The sequence below is a fragment of the Coregonus lavaretus genome, assembly GCF_964263955.1.
Source record: "Coregonus lavaretus genome assembly, chromosome: 35".
In the NCBI taxonomy this organism is placed as follows: domain Eukaryota; kingdom Metazoa; phylum Chordata; class Actinopteri; order Salmoniformes; family Salmonidae; genus Coregonus; species Coregonus lavaretus.
In genome coordinates, this window is record NC_140022.1 from 5018040 (window position 1) to 5043481 (window position 25442).

General features: G+C 45.0%; 2 protein-coding genes across 4 annotated transcripts; both read right to left on the reverse strand.

The window, feature by feature from the left end:
* Positions 1 to 1406: 1406 nt before the first annotated feature.
* Positions 1407 to 12249, reverse strand: LOC311109765 (POU domain, class 2, transcription factor 1-like). Of its 3 annotated transcripts, none has more exons than XM_084152745.1 (13): positions 12167 to 12249; positions 8940 to 9002; positions 8565 to 8647; positions 7477 to 7668; positions 7155 to 7263; positions 6976 to 7064; positions 6713 to 6862; positions 6250 to 6391; positions 5930 to 6084; positions 5481 to 5727; positions 3923 to 4157; positions 3750 to 3820; positions 1407 to 3548 (listed from the first exon to the last, which is right to left on the reverse strand). In XM_084152745.1, the coding sequence occupies exons 1-13, from the start codon at positions 12210 to 12212 to the stop codon at positions 3280 to 3282; spliced, it is 1851 nt and encodes a 616-aa protein (XP_084008871.1). In that variant the 5' UTR covers positions 12213 to 12249; the 3' UTR covers positions 1407 to 3279. The 3 variants fall into 3 exon arrangements, with proteins under 3 accessions (XP_084008871.1, XP_084008870.1, XP_084008869.1); XM_084152744.1 differs by having other exon boundaries at positions 3762 to 3820; positions 7137 to 7263; XM_084152743.1 differs by having other exon boundaries at positions 7137 to 7263.
* A 1320-nt stretch (positions 12250 to 13569) lies between these two features.
* Positions 13570 to 23217, reverse strand: LOC311109651 (serine/threonine/tyrosine-interacting-like protein 2; the record flags this gene model as incomplete). Its single annotated transcript, XM_084152606.1, has 5 exons — positions 13570 to 16310; positions 17305 to 17522; positions 18172 to 18403; positions 21361 to 21479; positions 23105 to 23217. The coding sequence occupies 5 exons, from the start codon at positions 23215 to 23217 to the stop codon at positions 13570 to 13572; spliced, it is 3423 nt and encodes a 1140-aa protein (XP_084008732.1).
* Between the last annotated feature and the right edge of the window lie 2225 nt (positions 23218 to 25442).

Sequence of the window (25442 nt, forward strand, 5' to 3'; positions counted from 1 at the left end):
TGTCGTTTTTTTTTTTCTTTTCTTAAAAAAGTATTAAATCACGATACACAGGCAGTGAATTGAGGCACTGGATCCTAATAAGTACAAAAATACCTTACATTTGACCATCTACCAACAGTAAGATAGTTCTGCATTGACATCCATACTGAATGAGAAAAAACCAACACCTCAAACAAATAAGCGCTTTTCAACAACACATTTTCTGCTCGATGATATCTTCCCTGAAATGTACCAAAATATACATTACGCTTTGGATGCCAGTGCTTAGTTCTGTATCGGTCTACTACAGTATAAATACGCTGTAGGGACGAGACTAGAAAGACGAGCGTTAAGAGAGTGGGAAAGACCGTCACAGAGGCCGGGATTCAATCCGGTCCCGGGATATATACCTATGGCGGCTTTTAAAGGCAATGTTCCCTGCCATTCCCGGTAAATGCTGCATATGCCGGCTCAATCAGAAATTGCCTTTAAAAACCGCGATGCTTATAACCCGAGATCGGATTGAATCCCGGCCAGAGTATTCTTTGGTATTTGTGTAGATTGAACATTTAACGGGATTCTGCTTTGGAATACAGCTGGAGGAACATATATACCCTCTACTTGATGTAGAAACAAACAAATGTTCAGCGGTGGGTAATAATTTCGGCTCGAGAGCCACATAGGGATTCCAAAATCCAGTGGAAGGCCGCACATATTTTTGGGGTCCTATTTGTTCGTCAAATGCAATTTGTGGTCCAGAAAAATTGCAGTTATTTTTAAACTTATAGGTCCATTATAATTATTTACATATTTTCTAGTTTTAGACGTTCAAAAGTGCCCTGGAGTGTTTTTTCCTCAAACCTTCCTCGGGCCGTATGTTGCCAACCCCTGCATTTCTTGGTGTACAAACAAAACTAACACAACGTGTAAGAGATGTGATGACTAACTGCACAACATTCAGGTAAAGGGACTACAAAGGATAGCAGCACCGCTGATCTAAATGTGTGTGGTAGAGCGTTATGACTTTAGTTTTTGGTTTCTTTTGAGAGATGCTGCCTCCTGGTGTTGAATATGCCAACAGTCACAGATGAACCCAGCACTAGCCAGCCTGTCCATCCCCAAGACTAGAACCATCAGTTAGGATGTCAGCAAAGCCTTACAAACAGGTTGTTTTATAACCTGCATTAACATACAAGTAGTAGTCTGCAGATACCATATATATGATCCATAAAAAATAAAAAAAAGATTTTCTCCCTTGTGATGTAAACATACAATGGCATAAAACAAATGTAATGGTACAAATTGTGAAAACAACTTCTGGATTGAAAACATTTGAGAGAGAAAAGCTCATACAAAAAAGTCAAAAACAAAATGCAAGACAGCTTCAGAGTACGTTTCCTTAGTTACAAGAGGACCACAATGGAAACAAGGATTTAGACTGTGTTTATATCCTCAACAGGTCTGACATTTTTCATGCATTTTAAATTGTTAAATCAAATAAACTGCAAATCAACAGACAAAAGGACAGAAACATCCGTCCACACCCTCTGGTTTACTTTGGTCCAGAGTCACACTAAAACATTTCTATCCTAGAGAGGATGTTAGATAATGCACTACATTCAATTACAGGACCCTACTAGTTCAGATATAAAAACAGGAATATTTCATTTATATATTACTTGTGTGAATATAGAGCGCTAGAAGTAAAGTAAAAATCATCCCATATGTCCCTCAGATACATATTTAAAAAACTTCAAAATAGCAGAGAAAACCCATAACAAAAAGACTCAAGTAAGCAGATACAACTACGTTTCCCATAAGGCTTTGCAGGAAACCACCATAACAAACACCATCAAGAAGATCTACCCATCAAACCAGCTACAAAATGAAAGATCTAATGCTTTGGTATGTAGGATCAGACAAGAACCAACTACCATTTCCATGAATATATTACATAATAGTAGTAGTACTGGACACTGCAGTTACTGTGCATGTGGAGTCAGCTCATGTGTATCAAGATGTGATTCTCTGCTGCAGCCTCCGTTTCAAACGTACAGCAAAGCTACAAAAAAAACAGGTAAACATTTCTACATTCTTGGAGTTTATGGTTTCAGTTTTGCTCGACTGTTTGTCTTTTTTTTCTTGCTGCTGAGGTATTTCAATACATTATGTTGAGTCAGTACTGATTGCAGTACCCAGGGCTTTAGTGGCAGCATATTTGGTTTTACGAGAAGGAATAAGCTCTGAAGGCCAGACCTGGACAATCTCCACTTTAACTTGTACATGCAGTGACTCACTGGGAAATGGCTGTCCTGAGTACTACATCAAGATCATTACTCTTGTAAATATCTTATTGACCTCATCATGCTATGTAATCCAAGGCAGAGATCCAGTATGGGCCATGCAACCCCACTATACTACTGACACCTCACCCTACCTTCTCCATCCGCTCTTTTTGGTATCCTGCCTCAGTCTTCTATAGACCTCGGCATAAGGGAGGAGAATATCAGAGAGAAACATCTGTGTTAGTCTTTGGAAAGTCCCCTTCAAAATATTGCATTAATCTCCCCCGCTCTGGAGAGAGGTCCTTTAGATAAATCCCTATGCTACGTTCCACTAGTACACTACGTTTTTTGGTTGGATAAAGGACATTCCAAGTCCTCTTGAAGTCCGCTGTTTGTTTTTAACTCTTCCCAGAGACTGCCGTAATGCTCTTCCATAGCAAGCCTGCTTCCAGGCTCTCTCACTGTCTAGTGATTCCTTTTAAAGAGTTGGAACTATGTTGAAAACCGTGTTAAAGCAACAAAACTTTTAATAAAAGTTTTGAAAAATTACCAGAAAATGTACAAACGGCAAATATCAGAGAGCACACAACTAACCTTTTTAGATAACATGAAAAACAAGCAAGAGAGAAATCTAATCTTTAGTTATAAATCTGATGTCAACGGTCAAGGCCTGTACAACACACCCTCAAATAAAACTAAAAATCAGAGAACCTAACACAGATCATGAAATCTCTCTAGAAAGTTAAACAGTGTCAATTTCATTCAATACTCAGTAAAATAAAAACAAAAAGCACATTTTTGGTTTTAGAAGCAGTTCTGAGGAAAAAAATAATAATAGATGCTATTCCCTAACCTCAATCAATCTTTGAAAGGACCGATAGGACCCCTTGTGGCAGAGATAGGGAGGAAAACATCTTAAGAATATTTTTCCAACAACTTTTTGGTGGTAGCAAAATGAACAAAGATTAAATAACGACCAATGAAGATATGGGGATGGACGCGACCGCAAGTTAATTCATTGGGCCTTAGAGGCTCTGACGATGGTGTTGACTGGTGTGGTTGCCGTGGTGATGGTGTTGGTGCCGGCGGTGAGTTGCAGGTTGAGGGCACTAGCGGGGATGAAGCTGACAGGGTTACTAGCCAATAAGGACATGCTCTGGGGGTTCAGGAAGAGGGGCGTGTTCACCATGCTGGGGGCGGAGCCGGACGTGCTGGTGTTAGCGAATAGCAGGTTCCCGTTCCCGTCCAGGGTGGTGATGGGGAAGGACCCGCTGGAGGCCAGAGCTGTGAGAGGAAGGAGGAGGGAAGGTTAGACTATCATAGTGACTGGGGATAATTTCTCCCTGATAAGACAAGAGAAAGCAAGGTTTCCACTTCACTTCTTGTAACAAAAACAACCCTATTCAAAGCTCTAATGAGAAACAAGCAAGAAAGGAACACATTTAAGTATGTATATAAAGGGGTATAGTAGCGGGGTGTACTTGCCACTCAACACACCTTGGATGGTGGCTAGTGCTCCTCCAAAACCTCCAGTGGTTAGGTTCAGTAAAGCCCCCCTGGAGGAGTAATGAGTCAGCTACGTGATAATGGACATACAATACATATTTTTCACATAGATACTGAGTGGAAACAGCACTTTGTGTCTGTGTGAGCCTCACCCTGTGTTGAACTGCGATGAGGGCATGAGACTCGGGCTGATTCCCGCCGCTGCAGCCGCCATTGCTGCCAGACCCCCTCCGTTGCTGTAGAGCATCTGCCCCGCCTGCGTCATGGTAACGGCTGGCTGTGACATGGTTGTCACGGAGGAGGAGGGTGTGAGGGACATAGAGGGGACTGTATGGGTGCTGGAGATGACGGATGCTGTGTTGCTGGTGGCTGATGCCAGGGTCGTGCCTAGAACACAGGATGGTCAATATTACACCATATAATAATATACTATCAACATCAATTAAATAACTACAGGACAAAAGACAAATCTGCATCACCTTTAGTGATGAGGAAAACAAAAATACAGTTACAGTCGGGATATAATTTGACAACATATCGTATTGTTTTGACAATATCACAATATTATTTTTGCACTAGTTTGCTGTACCAGCACTAAAACTCCAGTATTTGTACTTCATAGCTTGTTCTCCATCTTCTTTCTAAATAGGTTTGATTTCACCGATTGATCAAAACTTGTTGTTTTCTCATGGCTCTCTCGGCCCTCTGCAGCAGACATATGGTGAGCAATATGTTTGGAACATCGAATCGCAATATAATCACAGTATCAAATCGCAATACATACAGAATCGTGAGAATCGCATAACATATCCTATCGGCACCTAAGTATGGTGATAATATCGTATCGTGAGGTCCCTGGTAATTCCCATGATCTTAGTCTGGATCAACTAATGTCGAACTGCTACTACCTATCAGTGTTGGGATTAGTTACTTGAAAAAGTCGTATTACTCATTACATTTAACAAAAGTAATGGATGGACATTAACATGTTATATTACTTGTTAGAAACTGGGTGGTTCGAGCCCAGAATGCTGATTGGCTGAAAGCCATGGTATATCAGACCAAAAAAAAAGATGTATACCATGGGTATGACAAAACATGTATTTTTACTGCTCTAATTACGTTGGTAACCAGTTTATAATAGCAATAAGTCACCTCTGGGGTTTGTGGTATATATCCAATATACCACGGCTAAGGGCTGTATCCAGGCACTCTGTGTTGCATCTTGCATAAGAACTGCCCTTATCCGTGGTATATTGGGCATATACCACACCCTCTCGGGCCTTATTGCTTAATTATATTACTTTGCGTTACTTTCAGGAAAAATATCTCAAAACCTCACAGTGTGACTGTCAGAGAGCGAGGCGAGCAGCGCGCTGTACCGAAGATAGGCTACTTACTAACTCAGCTTTGATCACTAGTTTCTCCTTTCATCCATGGCGCTGCTTTCCTGTGCTAGTCTACAAATGCTGCGCTATACAGTATATGGGCAGCTTAATTAGCAAATATAATGTAAGCCAAACATCTGCACAGATTTCCTATTTTCATTCAAAATCTCTCTCGAGCTGCCAGTTCTGGTTATAGCCTCCATGTATATGGACCCATAGAGATGAACAGAGGGCACACTTGCCACTGGGCTTTGCCATCACAGAAGAGATTAACGGCAAAGATCAGACAAGTACATCCAAGACTACCAAAATACACACGTACCTGTGAGGCTGAAGCTGGTGACAGGCAGAGAGGGGGTGACGGTCACAGTGGTCTGGGGTACAGTGTTCACCAGGCTGGCAGTAGTGGGGGACGAGAAGATGGACTTGTGGAAAGCTGAGCTGCTGGGAGGGTTGATCCGCTTCTCCTTCTGCCGGCGGTTACAGAACCACACCCGGACCACCTCCTTCTCCATGTTCAGCTGGTCTGCTATCAGGGAGATCTCGTCTGACGACGGCTTCTGGTTTTGCTGTAAGGGGACAAAGAGCACCAGACTCCACATCAGGAAGGGAAAGTAGACACCTAGAGCTGGCAGTTGTCTGTAGACACCCCGACTACTTCTAAATGCACGGCGTAATGTCAAACATCCCTCATTTGCGTCAAGCTATTCTAAAAGTCACCTAAATCTCTTCTGAACACGTACAATCTTCTTTGTTAGAACCAGGTCTTACCTGGAGGAAGCTCTTCTCCAGGGCCACGCGGATGTTGGTGTCGATGCTGGTCCTCTTCTTGCGGCGCCGGTTGATGAGGTCAGAAGCCAGGCTGGGTGAGCCGTGGCCAGAGCCCAGGGGACTGAGGCTCGGGCTGGACTCTGAGCTCACATTCTCTGCAGCCAGGGGGACAAGGAGAGTGGGTCAGCAAACACAGAGTCCGAAAAACTCTCAGATACACTATCCAAATCTAAAGATTTACATAATGACGGCAACAACTAAAAAATTCAACACAGACTCTCCCACACATACTCCCGCACACCTCCCTTATGAGGACCAACCTGCATCATTGAGCCACTTCTCCAGTAGCGGTTTGAGCTTGCACATATTCTTGAAGCTCAGGTTGAGTGCTTCAAAGCGGGAGATGGTGGTCTGGCTGAAGTCATTACCATACAGCTTCCCCATGGCCAGCCCCACGTCACCCTGGAGGGAGAAGAGAGGGATAGAGGACGCAGGCAAAGTAAGAATGTGACATCAACCAGGTTGGTAGTATATAGGGTGAGTTCCCTTCCTTAAAATGTAGTTTGAAGCACTTTGAGTATTTAGAAAAAAAGCAGAAGAACAATAAATGCAATCCATGGAACTCTTTCATATCTTGTTTGTATGTAATTGTCTATCGTAAAATACTGAGGGGAAAATATCCTACGTTTTGGATAAAATAATTGATCACACACACAAAAAATAAAATCCTATCCATTCTGAGTATATTCCAGTGGAAGCCAGTCCTGAGTCCCTTGGCCATACCTGGGTGAAGCCTAGTCTGATCCTCCTCTGTTTGAAGGCCTTGGAGAAAATCTCCAGCTCCTCCAGATCATTGGCGTCCTCCAGAGTGGGCGTGCCCAGACCCTTAGGGGGCGGAGTCTGGCCAGGGGTGGTCCGCGTGGGCGTGGCCGGCTGTGTGATAGGAGAGCAAGACAGAGGGATGAAGAGACGAGAGACGTGCATGGTCTGTGTTCCTGTCCTGAAACAACCCACAGCCCCTAAAAGGTGTGTGTGCTTCCCCTGACCTGTGGGGCGATTGTGATGGTTGGAGTCTGTAGGAGGTTGGCTTGGCTCTGAGGTAGTTGAGTGAGAACATGTTGGGCTTGCAGGAGATCTGTCGAATGAGAGACAGTTTAGTGAAAGGTCCTGAAACGTGAAACTACTTCAGTGCTGGTGTATAGCTTACTATGATACTGAAACATACTGGGCTGTCCCTGTGCAGTCTGGGAGATGAAGAACTGTGGCTGTAGCTGGGTGGCCATGGAATGACCTGGCTGGACCAACACAAACTGCTGCAGGCCCTGCTGCTGGAGCTGAGAGAGAGGAGCCAGTGTTAGACAAGTATGAGTCCGTGTTAGACAAGTATGAGTCCGTGTTAGACAAGTATGAGCCAGTGTGTGACAAGTATGAGCCAGTGTGTGACAAGTATGAGCCAGTGTGTGACAAGTATGAGCCAGTGTGTGACAAGTATGAGCCAGTGTGTGACAAGTATGAGTCAGTGTGTGACACTACAGTAGATCTCTTACAGGAGTGATGTGTATGGGCTGGGAGAGTGGGAGTTGGGTGGTGATGGGGGTGGCTGCGGAGGCAGAGATGGCGGCCCCCGTGGTGCTGCTGTTCTGGGCCTGGCTGGCAGAGTGCTGCTGAACGGCTGCTGCAAGGAGCTGGGCCTGAGCCTGCTGGAGAAACAGCTGCTGCTGCGCTGGAGACAGGGTCAACTACACAGACAGACAGACAGAGAGGAGAGAAGAGATTGAGGGAGGGAGAGAGAGAGAAGAGATTGAGGGAGGGAGGGAGAGAGAGAGAGAAGAGATTGAGGGAGGGAGAGAGAGAGAAGAGATTGAGAGAGAGAAGAGATTGAGGGAGGGAGAGAGAGAAGAGATTGAGGGAGGGAGGGAGGAAGAGATTGAGGGAGGGAGGGAGGGAGGGAGAGAGAGAGAGAGAGAGAAAAGAGATTGAGGGAGAGAGTGAGTAAAACAGATAAAAGGGTGTGTGTAGGTGTGTATCAGAGATTTAATCTGTGGCTTAAACCCGACTACTTTTAAATTGTAAAAAGCCAGTGCAACCTATGGGGATATGACTGCAGAGCGAGAGAGAGAGGGTGAGCAAGCGAGAGAGGAGGTGGGAGTATGATAATCAAAGACTGGTTATGAGGCGCATGTAAATTGGCAGACATTTGCATATTCTCCCCCACCTGTTTCTAAGCGACAGTTGGAGTGGGCTAATTAGCATGCAGCGCACTGGTTTTTTGTTTCAGGGAGAGGAGGCATGCCAGGCAGCTGTACTTCCTTTTTAACGGCTAGTTCCGAGCTGGTGCCAGGGTAACGGGCTAAAGGCATCGCCATGGCAACGCTGGACGCAATGAATGCAATGAATGGACCCCTTGAGTAGCCAAGGGGACGGGGTCTTATCCGTCTTGCCTTGGTGTTAGGATTCATTTGGCCGGTCAGAACGCAACATTTCTCAGAACGAATGTGAAAGCACCATGTTGGCTACTGAGCTAACTGACTGTTGGCTTGTAGAGTATTAGAGACAAAAACTATGCAAATGAGCATTTCTGGCTTTTGTTAAATAAATAAAAAATACGAGCAATGCGTGGGAGTGTGTGTGTTACCTGTTGCAGCAGAGCCTGTGACTGTGCGTTGGTGAGGGACATGACCGTCTGCTTTTGAGAGTCCCGGCCATTGGTCAGCACGCCTAGAGAGATGGGCGGTCAGTCAGAACAATACAGTCAAAATCCTCCAACATACATCTTTACATTGGACCAAATATACAGCCTCAAAGCCTCAAGGTTGTTACTACTCTGTTACCACAGTACCGCACCGAGGACAACACCATCGAATCTCAAGTCAGTTCAGGAATAATTTTCTGTGATGGAAATGAAACAGGCTATAATATATAAAGAGGGCCAAGCTCATTTCAAGAAACACGTATTCCATTACATACTAAAGGCACTAGCTGTAATCAAAAAAAGGTTGTAGGAACTCACCTTTGACTATGTCCCCGTTCTCCATAGTGCTTTTACTGGATGCTGACAGGTTGATTACTGAGTCTGAAACAGAGAGAGAGGAAAAATAGAGTCTTAGCTTACCAGACGGCTCGGAAAATCCCACTTCTATAGGGTGGTAGATCAAACAGTATTTTGGACAGCTAGTTCAATCTATGCCTTCACAAAACACAAACGAAAAAAAGAAAATGCCAAATTCAAAGAATAAACAAGTGTCAAATTCCACAAACCATCACAGGTGTTCTGGAATAGTCTATTGTCACGACACGTGGTCTAATACCCATACTACTAGCATACCAGTTGAATAGCACTGTATCCAAACCCAAAACATTGCTTCATTCAAGTGGTATGTTAGTGTGGATAATGGAACAGATCTCTCACACTGCTCTGCTCACCGGCTATTGCAGAGTCCACAGTCTGTGGCTTCACCGGCATGCCATCCAGGCCAGCAACGCTGGCACTGACCCCGCTCAGTTGGGCCCACTGACCAGGAGCAATTAGAACCCAGACAAGACTGGCACAGCCAGGTGTGATAAACAGAACACAACTGGAGGAGATCTGTCTAGTGTTCTCTCTCACTCACTGTAACAGCTAGCTATTCGGCACACCGCCTCTCTCACAGTAACAACTCGCTGCTCGGCACACCGCCTCTCACTCACAGTAACAACTAGCTGCTCGGCACACCGCCTCTCACTCACAGTAACAACTAGCTGCTCGGCACACCGCCTCTCGCTCACAGTAACAACTAGCTGCTCGGCACACCGCCTCTCGCTCACAGTAACAACTAGCTGCTCGGCACACCACCTCGCTCACTTCCACAATCAACAAGAGTGTGGCAAACAGTTCCTCCCTCCCTGTGGAATGGAACAGAAACAAAGAGTGCAGCTGTCAGCGTAGCCCGTAACGAAGCAGCGTAATCAGTATTCAGCTGATTAGAGCCATATGCAAATTCAGCCCCCCGTTTCTCATTAAGCCGAGGCGCCCGCTTTGAAGTTGCTGCGAGCAATTCATTTCACACAGAGCTCCGAACGCTTTCTGCATAATTCAAAAGAAATCTCTATAAATATTTATCAGCTAATTTGCATATTAATTGGATAGCTTTTAAGGAGTGCGTGGCATGTGCCAAACAAGTTCACTCTCGTGCGCACTCTCTCCCACACACACAGATGTACACGCACACATACCCACACACACCAATTATAAGCCAAATGCAACTCTTATAATTTGAGGGAGAGGGGGATAAATTACTTCCAAGCTGTACGCCCCACTTTGCCATTTGATAACAAACTGATAGTAAACTTAGCTTTCAAATCCAAGACATGAAGGTGTGAGTGTAGGCCTACTCAAACCATTATCATGGCCTTCTCTTCAATGGTAAATCTCCAAAACAAAGCATATATGACATTGAATTTGCATATGAAACTGATGGCTGTATGCCTACATTGAAAACGTTTGAGCTTCAGCAGAAAGTCGTGGATACGAGCCTTGTATTTTGCTAATGCTAGAGTTCCATAAACCTAATTGGCACACAAAGCATTATGCAAAATATTCAATTAATAGAATTTCAGATTAGCAATGAATTATGCTTTCATGTTATTGAAAGCCCAAATGCATAATGCAAAGTAGATAAGGGAGAGAGTGCGCGGGAGAGAGAGTGAGCGGGAGGAGAGAGAGAAGGGAAAGAGAGAGCCAGGAGACTGAGGAGGCGGCAGAGAAAATTCGGCATATTCAAATAACAGACATCCAAAATATGCAAAACATTGATAATATTCTGTCAAATTGGAGCTGAAAAACACTGCATAATATTCCTCCTGACCATTGGAGGCCCTGACACTCACGTCTTTGACACGCTGTAACATTGTATCTGAAGTCATTTACCTTCAGGTAGACAATTACAGGACTAGACAGTAGTAAAAGCAGAAATGGGAAAGGAATAGGCTAAGTAAAAAATGTGATTGTTTTAGAAGAGACTTCAACTGATAGGTAGCCTATATGATGAGTAGTCTACATGAGATCCACAGAAGCAGATTTGAGCAACAACACTTTGCTCTCACACCAACCTCTAGTACTAGTGCACCGTGGGGTGGCTAATGAGGAGGTCTGTTACTCAACGGTGTCACATTTCCTCTTCAGAAAATAAAGGCTGAGCTAGTACTAGGACAACCCGATACAATCATCCAAATTATTCCACTGGCTAGCCAGTAGCTCAGGCTGTAGGCCTAGAGGGGAAGACACAAATGAAGACAAGCTTGGACCATTTCAATTTCAGTCTGCTTTCACTAGCAAACAGAACAAACCAGTTGCGAACAGAAGCATTGTTTGGCCAAAAAGTATTCAACCCGATAGCTAGTCTGTGACCTATCCAGGCCAAGGGGTCTGGAACTTGGTACAGGTACTTGCCTTGCCTGTGACCACAGAGTTGCAAACGTGCAGTGGTAAACTCCACTACCAGCTGTTTTACATTTAATCAAAAAAGTTTTAGTTTTACTTCAAATATTGATGAGAAGTTAGGAGAACTATGCTATAAAAGATGTCAATGTTTCCATGGGTTTTAATCATTCCTCGTTCGCGCGCAGGCGCGAGCTGGTTAATACAGTACCCAAAATATTGACTGTGTTCATTGCTACAATCAAGTTACTGTAGCTAGCTAGTAATGAAAATAAGTAATCACCTCCTAGCGGAAACCCCCTCTTCCCAACTGCATTGTTAATAATAGATTTACGGAATTAATGCAACTGTTGTATCAAGTCCTCACTAGATTAAAAAATATATATTTGAAGCATACCTCTGAGATAAATGAATATGCAAAATGTAGTTAGCGAAGTAAAACTAGCTATATGCTAGCTAGTGCCCATGCAAGCGAAGCTAGCTAACTATTGCCTTTTTTTCTGTAGCTATGTTCCATTACAAATGAAAAACAAGTGAAAATAGCTAGCGCAAACAACAAAACAGCGTTGCCGATTACAGATAAAATATGCTAAATCGCTGTGACTTTTGGCTATGAATATGGAACGCGCGCCACACAAAGGAGGGAATGTCTTCTCATCGAACGACAACAATCCTGGCTAGTTTTTTTCCTCTTACACGCGCCGGGTAAGATTGTAAACTACAGCAACTATATGGTGCTGGTCTTTTCGTTTATTTGTCACGAAGACGGGCATAGTAAAAGATCATCTGTAAATGAATATGTAAAATGTAGTAATGATTACCTGGTCCTGAACTTTCATGTTGGCTCATTACTTCGCCGTCAGCCATATTGAATATTTAAAATAAATGCATTCAGTCGACGATAGAAGCCCTCCCACCCGGGTCGTCACTATCTGACCATGCTAGACCGAACGGAAGTAGGCCCACAGCGCTTCAAAAGACTCAAACACGATTTTAAACTATTATACCTGACCAACCACCACCCCTAACATAATCCTAAAATTAAGTTTGTTCTAGCTCAGTTCTGCATATACATTTTTACTTTTGCAAGTCTAGCATGTCCATCTAGTCACTAGCCTAACACTCACCTGGCATCATCAGATCGGAGAAAATAACACCATTACAAATAAACCATGGCAGAGAGTAGTAATAACATGTTTTTCTTTGCAAAGTGGAACAGTAACATTGACTATGTTATTTGCACGCGTGTGTCTTCTGGTTTCAACTTGTGGCGCGTGCGACTGCATACAGTACATGCCCACACTTGTCGGGCTTAGAAGGACGCTCAATAGGATATTGAGTGCCTTGTCAAATGTGTGTCTTGACTCTTGCTGTACTCTTCTACCCATAATATAACAAGCAGAGTGTATGCATGGGGTAAAATATTGTGATTAAAAGCACCCAGTTCTTTGTGATGAATATGTTGAGTTTCCCGTTACAATGTAAAGTGCTCTGCGATTTGGTTCATGATGATCCAAATTCCTTCTACTCTGTCTCATGTTTCCCATGAAGATGTGATCTACTAGTATCCAGGTCAGTGTCCTCAGGCATGAGGAATGAGATTGACAAAATAAAAACAACCAGATCATTGCTTTAACATTTATTGCAGTTATAAATGCTTTGAAATGGGGTTGCGTTTGTGCTCCAGAAATTGTACCGTGTAAATATTTTATGTCCTGAACATGTAACTCATAATCTAGTTTATATTGTTTTGTAGGTTAGTTGTTGCATTTTACAATCAATTCATCAAACAGCAAGCATTGTGTGTGTTACTGTACTTGAAATGCACAAGCAATGCAGTGAGGCAATTTTAAATATTTTGAATATGAATATTTTGTCTGCATTTGATTATAAAATTGACTATGAGAAATAAACTCGTTTGAGTTTAGAAAGCGAAGTGCACATTTTCCCTTTTCTATTATTCTAAAGCTTAGATATTTGATTTATATTAGTATTTACATGTCAGAATGATCTAGAACAACTACCTATAGAATTATTCATGCCTCCCCACTTCTGAGAATAAAAAGATCACAAGCGATGTTCTAAGAAATCCACATTTACTACCGGCAGCATGTGTAGCAAGTGTGCAATTTTATGTTATTATCTGAAGAAACATTGATTTGTCCATATTTAATATTGGATTGAGTTTCTTTCATACTGTAAGTGTGAGACTGTCTTTGATTGGTTAAGAGTCACTGCTTTTGTAACCATTTGACTTTGATTGTTGTTGTGCCCTCCAAGCGGCTACGACATCATCATCCTGCATTTCTGCCTCAGCCCGAGCCCGAGACCTCTGCCTAAGCTGGCTGAGGAAACTGTCGACATCTTCTTCCTCCTCCTTTTCCTCCTTCCTTCCTATCCTCCCCTCTGTCTCCCCTCCACTCTCATATTGTGAATGATGAGTGAACTTCCTCTTTGATGTATAACTCTCCTCTTCTTTTTCCTCTTCCTCAGTGGTTGCGTAGGATCTTCTAGCCCTGTAGCTGCTGGAATCCATGCCGTTGGAAGAGAATTCGCCAAGTACACGTGACTCTGTGTCTGCCTGGAATCTGGAGCGATATCTGGATGCGACTTCATACTCCTCCTCTTCTGCCTCATCAAACGAGTCCCTCCGGCCTCCGAAGTTATACTCAGAGGCAGATGGCCCTGGATCAGCCTCGTCTTCTGCACTATAGGACGCTGGTTTCCTTGAAGGAGGCATGACGTTGGTTAGCCATTCGTCAACGCTGGTGTTCTTTTCTTTCTCCAGAGCGGTGGAAAGATTTAGGCAGCCCGAGAGGCCATAGCTTCGCGTAGGTGCTTTCTTTTTCTCTGTGGCAGGTGGGAAAGACGTCTTTCCTGTTAAATAGTCATCCTCCTTCTCTTCCTCCTCTTCACCCTCGTCCTTGGGCTTCTTCTTCTTGTAGAGTGTGCTGCGCTTATTATCTTCGGCGATCTTCTTCACCCCGTAGGAGGCCATCTTGTCCCTCATCTCCGACTGCATCTGCTTGTCCATGGAGTCCAGCTTCTGGAGGTTGACCTGGTCCGCGAAGAGGCTGTAGAGGGGCACGCTGGTGGTGGTGATCTTGCTCCTGCGGGAGCCCAGACTGGAGACGCTGGAGAGGTTACTGGTAGAAGAAGCAGTACTTCTACCGGAGAGCACAGACTTGGCCCTGTCAGCACCGACACCGTGATGGTCCAGCGAGCTCGAATAGGACGCTCCACTCAGCATAGAAGCCTTGTCATCGTCCAGGCCACGTCTTGCTGGCCCCACCACGCTGGATGCCCCACCAAAACTGAGCACCGATCCAGCCTGGGACGGGGGGAGGCTCATCTCACGCTCCTTCTGGATGAGGGTCTCGGACACCACATTGGCGATCCAGTTCTGAATGCTGGACAGGTCGACCATGGGCTCCCCACCAGGTCCCTGCATTGTGGGTACAGGGATCATGGGGACTTGGGGAATGCCCTGGGGAATTCCTGGGCCCATGGAGGCCTGGGATCTGGTGCTGTGGGCTTGGGATACAGAAGACCTACCACTCAACATGGACATGTTGTCATCATTGGCAATGCTTCCAGCTTGCGAGCTGCCGGGCTGGGCGAAGAAGGCAGAGAGCGGAAGGGTGCTTCCGCTCATGGAGCTCTCCGTCTCCCAGCCACACATGGACTGACTCTCCTCCAGCGTCTTCCGCGAGCGCTCCAGGAGCTCCTCCCGCCTCTGTTTCCTCTTGGCTGTGGCCGAGTCCTCGCCGCGGCTCATCTCCACAATGTCATCTTTTGTTGCCTTGTTGTCCTCTCCAAGCCGCTTCGCCTGCTTCATTTTCCAGGTCTGGTAGGCTGTGAGGTTGACGTCCGCCAGTGCCAGGGTGCGGGCCTCAGCATCGCCCTCTCCCTGCTCCCCACTGCCCCCTGCACCCTCGGCTCTTTTCTCCCCCTCCCTCCCTTCATCGTTCTTATTCCAGCCAAACTGGATCCTCTTCACCCTCCAGCGCTCCAGGGGAGTTAGGTTCTCCTTGTTCCTCTTGCAGAAGTTGTACATGGAGCTGGTGTCCGAGAGCACGCTCTCCACGTCGTCCTCGATTGTCTTCTTCTTCTTTTCTGTCCCCTCCGTCGCCGTGCTCTCACTGTCGTTGTCATCGTCCTTCTTGCGGTAGCGTGCCGCCGCCTGCTCCTCAATCTCCTTCAGACGCTGCTTCCACAGGTCAGAGTAGCTGCTGCAGCTGGCCGTGGACACTGAGTCTGAGGGGGCGCACCGCGGGCGCCGCTTCAGGCGCTCCTTCATGGCCTGGACGTCCTCGCTGGTCACGCTCTCCAGGTCCTCGTCCCCTGGTGCCCCAGGACCCCGCATGCCCCCCAGGAGAGACTCCTCGTCCCCAGCCTCGCTCATCAGCTGTTGCTCCCACCACTCCTCGCTCTGGTACTTCTCGTTCCTCCTCTGCCACTCGCGGATCATGCTCATGCTGTCTTCATCCCCACCGTCGCCACCGTCGCCACCGTCTTTTCCAGGCAGGACAAGGTCCTCCGTCATCTCTGCCTGTTCCAGCCCCGTCTGTTGCCCTCTGAAAACACCGGCCCTAAGGGCGGCGGCTGCGGCGGACGAGGCCACGCTACTCATCACGCTTTGGCTGTCCTCCTCCTCCTCCATCATGATAGGGTGGGCCTTCACACCTATCATGCTTTCCTCGTCGTCGAACAGGTGGGCGCGGGCGTGGGCGTCGATGACGGAGCACTGGCTGAGGGTGTCGTCGTCGTCGTCACGCTCCTCTAGTAGCGTCTCGTTGAACTGACGCAGCTGCTTCAGGAAGCCCTCATTGGGGTTGATGGGCCGCTTCTTCCTCAGGGCAGTCAGTGCCTCCATGATGGTCATGTGTTGGAAAATCATGAGGTAGGCGGCCACCAGCACAGCGGAGCGGCTCTCGCCCATCATGGAGGACACTAGAACCTTGCCTGCAGGAGAAGACAAAAACACACTTCCATTGGTTTCCCTTGACATAAGAAATAACTATTTTTCAGGGTTTATATAAAGTTAATTAAAGATACATTTGCAACATAAGGGATGAGCCAGCATGATGTCTGCTCTGCAATGACACTCTATCACCAGCAGAGGGCTGTATTCCCTTCCAGTTGTGACGGTGTCACTCCTAAGCACTGTAAACCCCCCAGTTATAAACTCTGACATCATAACCCATGAGACGATAACCCCCAAGGTGCCAGGTTTGAAATGTGATACGCTGCCTACTCCCTCCCTGTAGCGGAAAGGACTGTGAGACCCACGCAGACCCAAACCAATGACATGATTACTAGTCACTACTGCCTGACATTTAACATGATTCTTAACAGCTATGTGTGTGTTTAATTAACTCAGAAGAGGTCAGTGGATCTAATCTATTTGGGGTTTAATTAGAAAAGCTTTAGAAGATGATTCACCCGCCTAAACAGATACCAGATATAGCTAGGCTATCCCTGTCTATTGGCTCTGAGTGACCTCCCTAAAATAAGACTGACAGCCACCCCTGGTTATGATGAGTGAGTAATTAGGAGTAGTCTATGGATTAGTCTAGAATCTAGATGGAACTCCAAGCAGTCTGGATTGGTCTAGAGATGGAATTCCAAGGCTCATCATCACTGGGTCCCGCTAAGACCAAAGCAAACAATCCAGACATTGGTTCTACTACGTCCAGGTCAGCCCAGACTCAACGTCAATGGAAATGGGAGAAAAACATGAGATCACACAAGAAGACGTTCATATCGTATGCATTTAATATCCTGGTAATAGCTCTCCTTTGCTGTCTGATAGGCTTGGTGGAAGTTTCACCATATTACTTTCATCAATCAAATCCTGGTAGATCTACAAATGCATAGGGCATGGGGTCTAGGGCGGGTCCATTTAGGATTGGGCCTTGATCCACCGATAAGAACACACAAAGGAACACTGACTCACCCTTGTGTGTCAACAGGGCCTCATCCAGGAACTCAGCGCAGGTTCTGAAGTGAGGGGAGATGTCAGACTCTGCAAAGTCATCTACCTCGATACCCATGTAGCCGATGTTCATGCCAGCGTAGAAGGCCTCCCCGGTGTAGACCCCGGTGCCGTGGGCAGCGTTCAAGATGTGGGTGATGCCCATGCGCTTCAGACGAGCTTTATTGACAGCCACAGATCTGCAAAACAGAGGAAGGAACAACCAACGCTGTTGTTGTTGTGGTCATATAGTCACGGTTATGAAATGGCTCGTAAGGACATGGAGTAGCCATGACATGTACACTGACCCAAAACAGACTGCAATACACAGGCCTCTTTTACAAAATATTATAAACTGGGTGGTTCGAGCCCTGAATGCTGATTGGCTGACATCCGTGGTATATCATACCTTACACCACGGGTATGACAAAACATTTATTTTTACTGCTCTAATTACATTGGTAACCAGTTTATAATAGCAATAAGGCACCTCGGGGGTTTGTGGTATATGGCCAATATACCACGGCTAACGGCTGTATCCAGGCACTCTGCGTTGCGTCGTGCATCAGAACAGCCCTTAGCCGTGGTAAATTGGCCATATACCACACCCCCTCGGGCCTTATTGCTTAATTATACCATAGGAGGTAAACAGCTATCTATATGTCAATCTATCAACACTCAGTGAAGTAGTCTATGGTGAAAGTGAGGTGGGGTTAAATCTAGCTGGCATGATGTTCCATGAGCTATGCATATAATACTGTAAGTTGAAGGGCAGAGCATGTGTGTGTGTGGGGGGGGGGGGGATATGTATTGCATACAGTGACTTCCACAGCACTGTGAGTGACTCACTTCTCAGCGATGAATATGTTGTTCCACACCTCGTCCACGGGGTTGTTGGGGGCCTCCAGGCGGTCCTGTACCATGGCCCGCTGGATGTCCATCACACAGGGGGTGTTATAGGGGCTGCGGTCGTCGATCATGTCCTTCACCCGGTTGTACAGGTCCTCCACCATCAGCTGTTCCGCTGTCTCCAGCATGCTGTCTGGGGTACTCTCTGCCGTGATACCCCGTTGTGGGAGCTCTGAGGAAAGGAAAGAGCAGGCCAGAGAGGGAGACTATTCAGATACACATATTCATATTGTATCACTGTACTCGCACGCACACACACACACACACACACACACACACCCTACTGCCTAATCCACAATATTACATAATTCATCATATTTAAACGTGTAATTAGACTACAGACACAGTGGCTAGATTGAAGGAAATAACTTTGTGCTGCAAAAATCACCACCCTCTGTGTCAGTCTTTACAAACCATACCAGAAGTATGTCACATAACGGACAGCATCCGTCAAGGATAGGCAGCTGCTGCAGGGACACACTGTTAGAAAGTAAAGGAATCTATTCAGAGTTAGCTATAGGAGCATAATTGTGTTGTGTGGGCGAACGCATTACCCCAATCAGACAGTCTAGCTATGGATAATGCCTTGGATGTCTCTAGCTGGATATTGCCATAATGAACACATTGTATTCTCAGGTAACAGATAGAGAAGGCTACTCTAACTACAGTATAATAGAGCATTGCAGTGCACGCTGTATGTATTCAAGGTCTCTCTGGAGTGTCTAGGATTGATTATTGAACTCCTTTTTAAGCTAAATACAATTAACCCTTGTATGTAATGTAAGTAGCTTTGTCAGGCCAAAGAGAAGTAGTTTTGTCCGAGACAGAGTGGCCCGTTGTGTGTAATGCAATGCAACCAAATTGGCCTTCGGGGGACAATAAAGTTCTATTGAATTGAATTTTAAGAGGAAAAACCACACAGCTAAATTGCTTTATCTCTATGGGACAAATACAATATATACTGGAGCCAAGCACTCACAATGTGCCTAACATACAGTACAGTGAGGGAAAAAGGATTTGATCCCCTGCTGATTTTGTACGTTCGCCCACTGACAAAGAAATGATCAGTCTATAATTTTAATGGTAGGTTTATTTGAACAGTGAGAGACAGAATAACAACAACAAAAATCCAGAAAAACACATGTCAAAAATGTTATAAATTTATTTGCATTTTAATGAGGGAAATAAGTATTTGACCCCTCTCAATCAGAAAGATTTCTGGCTCCCAAGTGTCTTTTATACAGGTAACAAGCTGAGATTAGGAGCACTCCCTTTAAGAGTGTGCTCCTAATCTCAGCTTGTTACCTGTATAAAAGACACCTGTCCACAGAAGCAATCAATCAATCAGATTCCAAACTCTCCACCATGGCCAAGACCAAAGAGCTCTCCAAGGATGTCAAGGACAAGATTGTAGACCTACACAAGGCTGGAATGGACTACAAGACCATCGCCAATCAGCTTGGTGAGAAGGTGACAACAGTTCGTGCGATTATTCGCAAATGGAAGAAACACAAAAGAACTGTCAATCTCCCTCGGCCTGGGGCTCCATGCAAGATCTCACCTCGTGGAGTTACAATGATCATGAGAACGGTGAGGAATCAGCCCAGAACTACACGGGAGGATCTTGTCAATGATCTCAAGGCAGCTGGGACCATAGTCACCAATAAAACAATTGGTAACACACTACGCCGTGAAGGACTGAAATCCTGCAGCGCCCGCAAGGTCCCCCTGCTCAAGAAAGCACATATACAGGCCAGTCTGAAGTTTGCCAATGAACATCTGAATGATTCAGAGGAGAAATGTGTGAAAGTGTTGTGGTCAGATGAGACCAAAATGGAGCTCTTTGGCATCAACTCAACTCACCGTGTTTGGAGGAGGAGGAATGCTGCCTATGACCCCAAGAACACCATCCCCACCGTCAAACATGGAGGTGGAAACATTATACTTTGGGTGTGTTTTTCTGCTAAGGGGACAGGACAACTTCACCGCATCAAAGGGACAATGGACGGCGCCATGTACTGTCAAATCTTGAGTGAGAACCTCCTTCCCTCAGCCAGGGCATTGAAAATGGGTCGTGGATGGGTATTCCAGCATGACAATTACCCAAAACCCACAGCCAAGGCAACAAAGGAGTGGCTCAAGAAGAAGCACATTAAGGTCCTAGAGTGGCCTAGCCAGTCTCCAGACCTTAATCCCATTGAAAATCTGTGGAGGGAGCTGAAGGTTCGAGTTGCCAAACGTCAGGCTTGAAACCTTAATGACTTGGAGAAGATCTGCAAAGAAGAGTGGGACAAAATCCCTCCTGAGATGTGTGCAAACCTGGTGGCCAACTACAAGAAACGTCTGACCTCTGTGATTGCCAACAAGGGTTTTGCCACCAAGTACTAATTCATGTTTTGCAGAGGGGTCAAATACTTATTTCCCTCATTAAAATGCAAATCAATTTATAACATTTTTGACATGCGTTTTTCTGGATTTTTTTGTTGTTATTCTGTCTCTCACTGTTCAAATAAACCTACCATTAAAATTATAGACTGATCATGTCTTTGTCAGTGGGCAAACGTACAAAATCAGCAGGGGATCAAATACTTCTTTCCCTCACTGTAGCTCTGGAGGTAGGAAGTAAACAAGATGCTCTCTGAATAAAGTAAACTAGCAAACATGACTACTGGTGGCTGTTTTTCCCCGGCTTTCTTTGTGGTTCCACTCTTCAAGTTTCTTTAACCTTTCGAGAGCTTGGGACTATAAGGTTCTATCTGCATTTTTTGACATAGCCTTGTTCTGTTCAATGTTCTCTACCTATACAGTAGTCTAAATACCTACATTCATGTTGTTGAGTTCAAAAGAATACAAGATAAAACTGCTGACACCATTCAAACCAATGAGGGTTCAGAACTTTAAAGCCAATAATCTCAGAATCCTCTCTTTGCAGATAGAACCTTATAGTCCCAAGCTCTCGCTTTGTCGACAGCCATGCTTCTCTAGGTGAACGGCATTTAAAACATTGTATTCTGCCCATCTGAAAGCTTTCATTTAGATGTTTTAAATCATAATTTTCAGATCCACTCACCAAGCCACAAAAACAGCATGTGAGTTATGTGTGGTTGGTGGAAGGAATCTGTGTCTCACCCTCGTTGATGATTTGTTTGGCAGCTATGGCTGAGGACAGGTGAATGGGCTCCATATAGATGCTCTCGGCATCCGACCCTGATATCATGGAGAATCTGGACTCCGAGATCATGGAGAAACTGCAAAAGTGTAGAGACATAGTCATAACCATATACAGTTGAAGTTGGAAGTTTACATACACCTTAGCCAAATACATTTAAACTCAGTTTTTCACAATTCCTGACATTTAATCCTAGTAAAAATTCCCTGTCTTAGGTCAGTTAGGATCACCACTTTATTTTAAGAATGTGAAATGTCAGAATAATAGTAGAGAGAATAATTTATCATTTTCTATAGGATTGAGGTCAGGGTTTTGTGATGGCCACTCCAATACCTTGACTTTGTTGTCCTTAAGCCATTTTGCCACAACTTTGGAAGTATGTTTGGGGTCATTGTCCATTTGGAAGACCCATTTGCGACTACGCTTTAACTTCCTGACTGATGTCTTGAGATGTTGCTTCAATATATCCACATAATTTTCCTTCCTCATAATGCCATCTATTTTGTGAAGTGCACCAGTTCCTCCTGCAGCAAAGCACCCCCAGAGCATGATGCTGCCACCCCCGTGCTTCACGGTTGGGATGGTGTTCTTCGGCTTGCAAGTGACCCCCTTTTCCCTCCAAACATAACAATGGTCATTATGGCCAAACAGTTCTATTTTTGTTTCTCTAGGAGACAGAACGCATCTCCTTCCTGAGCGGTATGATGGCTGCATGGTCCCATGGTGTTTATACTTGTGTACTATTGTTTGTACAGATGAACGTGGTACCTTCAGGCATTTGGAAATTGCTCCCAAGGATGAACCAGACTTGTGGAGGTCTACAATTTTTTGCTGATTTCTTTTGATTTTCCCATGATGTCAAGCAAAGAGGCACTGAGTTTGAAGGTAGGCCTTGAAATATATCCACAGGTACACCTCCAATTGACTCAAATGATGTCAATTAGCCTATCAGAAGCTTCTAAAGCCATGACATCATTTTCTGGAATTTTCCGAGCTGTTTAAAGGCACAGTCAACTTAGTGTATGTAAACTTCTGACCCACTGGAATTATGATACAGTGAATTATAAGTTAAATAATCTGTCTGTAAACAATTGTTGGAAAAATTACTTGTGTCATGCACAAAGTAGATGTCCTAACCGACTTGCCAAAACTATAGTTTGTTAACAAGACATTTGTGGAGTGGTTGAAAAACAAGTTTAATGACTCCAACCTAGTGTATGTAAACTTCCGACTTCAACTGTAATTACTATCCTATTTCTATGGTCAGTACTGAGGGACCAGGGTGGGCAAATGTATGTAATGTCAAATACTGGAGGTGTGATTGATTTAGCCTGACCAGTGACATGCAGGGTGGGTGGAGTTGGCACTTTTGGGACTATTCCATTGGTTCCTTTGAAGTAGGAAACCTTAGCTTATTATATCTCACCTCACGTATGTGAACGTATTTGACATATGTATTTGACCCAGGTCTAGTGCTGATCAGCCAGTGTGTGACAGTAATCAGTTCTTGTGAGCCCTTCTGATGAAAAACGTTCTAAATACTATAATTATTGACATGGCTATACTCTCTACGAATTGGCCAAATTATGTTTGGAAGCTGAATTGAAGAAGAAAAATAAATGTCTTTCACACACTATTAGAGCCCTGTGTGGGTCAAATCCCATTACAGAACTACAAAAGCAGTGGGTCTCCACGTATGCTTACCTGCTGGGGGAGGGACAGCGGAGATAGTGGGACTGAATAGATTTGACGTTAGTCGCCTCCTCTTCACTCTCTCCATCAGGCACCGTCTGATCGCCCTCGCTCGGTGACGCCATGGCAACGCAATCCTTCCTTTCTTGTCTTCAAGGATGTGGGAAACAGAAATTCCTCTGTCGATTCACAGAGGAAATTCATTGGTGAAACAAGCTCAGATTAGAATTCAAGGAATGTACTGATGGACAAAACACTGAAACTATTGCAGACACAAATACACACAGAATATGGTTGTTAGTTACTGTGTTTTCACAGGATTCCCAAACACAATTATATGTGTTATGTAAGCAGACATTACTGTTTCAAAAAATACAGTACTTGATCCCGGAAAGATGTTCCAGGTAATCTGAATGTCTCTACCATAACCATAACATAAAGTGCTACCCTTGCCTCATAAGAAGTGCATCATTCTAACATTTTTCTTCACAGCCACATAAACATCTAAGACACACAGCCTCCATTTGAGGATCATGACAGACTTGAGAGACGACAAGGGCTGTATCAAATGTTCATCACATAAGCCCAGTAAATATGATGAGGTACGTATGCTTCATCACGCTTCGCCCTACTGATAGTCAACAGGTAGTCACTCACTGTCACAACTGAAAAAATGCAATCATCTGAGATTATACTGAAAGCATGAATGTGGGTGTATGTATGTGTCGTGCTTGTGTGTGTGTGTGTGTGTGTCAGCCTGAGTGTTTATTTTTAGCAACAAGGACAGCTGCACAGAGCCTTCAGGCCCAGTGGTGTGACAGAGCAGTTATAAGAGGGTGAAGACACCACAGTAAAGTCCCGTAACCACCCACAAAGGTGTACCTAACCTCGACCCCTAACCCCAGACGTTGTTTCTTACCTGGGCTGGTTTTAGCTGTGGTCCGCCTTTCGCTTGTCGGGACGTTGGGACTGTGGGACTGGAGGGGGCCGAGAGAAGGACCTAAACCAAACTTAGAAGAGAGTCCCCAACCCTATCTGCCGCCCCCTCCCCCGCCCTTGGCCCTCTGTGGACACTCCCCCTGACACCATACACCCCTGTGACATCACCACAGCTTCTCTCAGAGGAAGCATGGGGTCCTGCCAAGTCTAGATCCAAAGGTGCAGCAATTGGTTACACACACACACACAAATATGTGTTTATTTAGATGGACAATGGATGTACGTCTGGTAGTCTTATAAACTTGTTATTGTCTGTCTGTCCGTGTGTGTGTGTGTGTGTGTGTATGTGTGTATGTACAGTACCAGTCAAAAGTTTGGACACACCTACTCATTCCAGGGTTTTTCTTTATTTTTACTATTTTCTACATTGTAGAATAATAGTGAAGACATCAAAACTATGAAATAACACATGGAATCATGTAGTAAAAGTGTTAAACAAATCAAAATATATTCTATATTTGAGATTCTTCAAATAGCCACCCTTTGCCTTGATGACAGCTTTGCACACTCTTGGCATTCTCTCAACCAGCTTCACCTGGAATGCTTTTCCAACAGTCTTGAAGGAGTTCCCACATATGCTGAGCAATTGTTGGCTGCTTTTCCTTCACTCTGCCGTCTGACTCATCCAAAACCATCTCAATTGGGTTGAGGTCGGGGGATTGTGGAGGCAAGGTCATCTGATGCAGCACTCCATCCCCCTGTTGAAAAACAAATGATAGTCCCACTAAGCCCAAACCAGATGGGATGGCGTATCGCTGCAGAATGCTGTGGTAGCCATGCTGGTTAAGTGTGCCATGAATTCTAAATAAATCACAGACAGTGTCACCAGCAAAGCACCTCCACGCCATAACACCTCCTCCTCAATGCTTTACGGTGGGAACTACATATGCTGAGATAATCTGTTCACCCACACCGCGTCTCACAAAGACACGGCGGTTGGAACCAAAAATCAAAGGACACATTTCCACCGGTCTAATGTTGATTGCTCGTGTTTTTTGGCCCGAGCAGGTCTCTTCTTATTATTGGTGTCCTTTAGTAGTGGTTTCTTTGCAGCAATTCAACCATGAAGGCCTGATTCACACAGTCCCCTCTGAACAGTTGATGTTGAGATGTGTCTGTGACTTGAACTCTGTGAAGCATTTATTTGGGCTGCAATTTCTGAGGCTGGGTAATTCTAATGAACTTATCCTCTGCAGCAGAGGTAACTCTGGGTCTTCCATTCCTGTGGTGGTCCTCATGAGAGCCAGTTTCATCATAGCGCTTGATGGTTTTTGCGACTGCACTTGAAGAAACTTCAAAGTTCTTGATATTTTCCGGACTGACTGACCTTCATCTCTTAAAGTAATGATGG

Coding starts and splice junctions, on each gene's coding strand:
- LOC311109765 (XM_084152743.1), bottom strand. CDS start 12,212: ATGGCTGACGGCGAAGTAATGAGCCAACATGAAAGTTCAGGACCAG. Junction 8,648..8,939: donor GAACGGGGACATAGTCAAAG/GTGAGTTCCTAC, acceptor CCATCTCTCTAG/GCGTGCTGACCAATGGCCGG. Junction 4,158..5,480: donor CACCAGCTTCAGCCTCACAG/GTACGTGTGTAT, acceptor CCTGTGTTCTAG/GCACGACCCTGGCATCAGCC.